General features: G+C 34.2%; 1 protein-coding gene across 1 annotated transcript; it reads right to left on the bottom strand.

Annotated features, from left to right (window-relative positions):
* Positions 1 to 66: 66 nt before the first annotated feature.
* Positions 67 to 1,300, bottom strand: TRIADDRAFT_62907 (uncharacterized protein; the record flags this gene model as incomplete). Its single annotated transcript, XM_002118888.1, has 1 exon — positions 67 to 1,300. A coding segment is annotated over one exon (1,233 nt), but the record flags the coding sequence as incomplete, so codon positions are not given.
* Positions 1,301 to 1,646: the final 346 nt, after the last annotated feature.

Genomic DNA, 1,646 nt, shown 5'->3' on the forward strand with positions numbered 1-1,646 from the left:
TACCACCCGAGACCTGGGTGGCAATGATGGCACCACAGACTTTACTCAAGCAGTGTTAGATAGAATCTAAACTTTTTCCCTTTGGTTCGAAGAAGGCGGCTTCATCTTACGTTTAATTTTCTGAACGTACTTTTTATGAAACTTCAGTGCCATATTCGATTCGATACGACTCTTCCAAAAACTAATTATTAGTCTTAGACTCAAGAATGTGCATCCATATGCGACCAAGCCTGGTTGAAAAATTGTTCGATGTACCTCTGGTAATGCTGTGTCACGTATTATCATGAGAATATAGACAGCGGCAGTAAGTCCAATCACTGCAGAAGGGTACATTGTATCTTTAAAATTACTGGTATAGCTTCTTAGAAATTTTACGATGCTAAATTTATCATATTTAATTTCTTCTTCCAAATTCGAAGCTAAACTTGCAGCTGCTGCCTTAAATGTACTTTCGCTACATAGAGAAGCTTTAAACTGGTCATGGCTTTCTAAATATTGTTCTCCAATCGGGATGTGAGAAATATCTCGATCTTCAATGAATACTAGCAGCTTCACATTGCTCCGGTCATAGTCCTTTATTACATCATACATAATCTTAATTTTCATAATCTCAGGCTGAGGAGGCTTTTTTAGTAAATCACCGAGACTAATAGAAATCTTAAATATCTTCTCAATGCTTTTCTTGTCTTCTGACGATATTATTCCCATCATTTTAATGCATATAGATTCTTCGTTGATTGGTGAAGTCTTAAATATCTGAAATTGTTCCTGAATTTCATTTAAATATTGCTGATATTCACGAAGAACCTGTCTCTGTGACTCATAAATTGCTTGTAATTCATTTAAGTAAGCCGTCACGATTGCAGTAATTTTTAAAAGCCCTTGTGCTATCGAAACTATCTCGGTTAGCGATAAACGATTTTCTTCATATTGAGTCATAACACTTAAAGATGGTACCAAATAAAGCATCCCTACAATTCTGAAATAATTAGCTAATCTTGATGGAGTTTGGGTTGAGTACCAGGTAAACAAGATATAAACGAACAACAGTCCGAAAATTTCTGAATCATTCATTCTTAACATGTGTATGCACTCCTGGTCATTGTCTATACGTGGCCAATACCAGTGTACGCCAATAAGATATAAACCGATGGTTATAGTTATTACTAGGCCTATAATATTGATAACAGATACCAAGGTTCCATTTTTTCGTCTTATTCTGTAGCTAGGTAGAAATAATTCATAGATACTAAATCCACCTTTAGTATGATCGCATCCATCCCTGTCATTTTTTAAGAACCTAATTCAAATAATCATAAAATTAATATCATCCGACCCTAATCACAGTTGTGCTGTACATTATTTTAAGTAGCGTAGCGAGTTATTACGTTCAATTTCTTATCGTTATAATAATGTTATGCAATGTCTATATCTTATAGGTACTGTCAATTAAATTCTAACACAATACGACATAGTATCACATGGAGCCGTATTGGTTCATTTACGTTAAATTTTGACAAGGAACGTTATAGTTAGGACAGCAATAAGACCTTTAACTTGTCAACACTGCATCATTTTCGATTTTATTGGGTAACTATCCTATTAATTTTTCCTTAAAATTATAGCATAGTTATTAACATACCTTG

This window comes from Trichoplax adhaerens, genomic scaffold (assembly GCF_000150275.1).
Source record: "Trichoplax adhaerens TRIADscaffold_2317 genomic scaffold, whole genome shotgun sequence".
Classification (NCBI taxonomy): domain Eukaryota; kingdom Metazoa; phylum Placozoa; class Uniplacotomia; order Trichoplacea; family Trichoplacidae; genus Trichoplax; species Trichoplax adhaerens.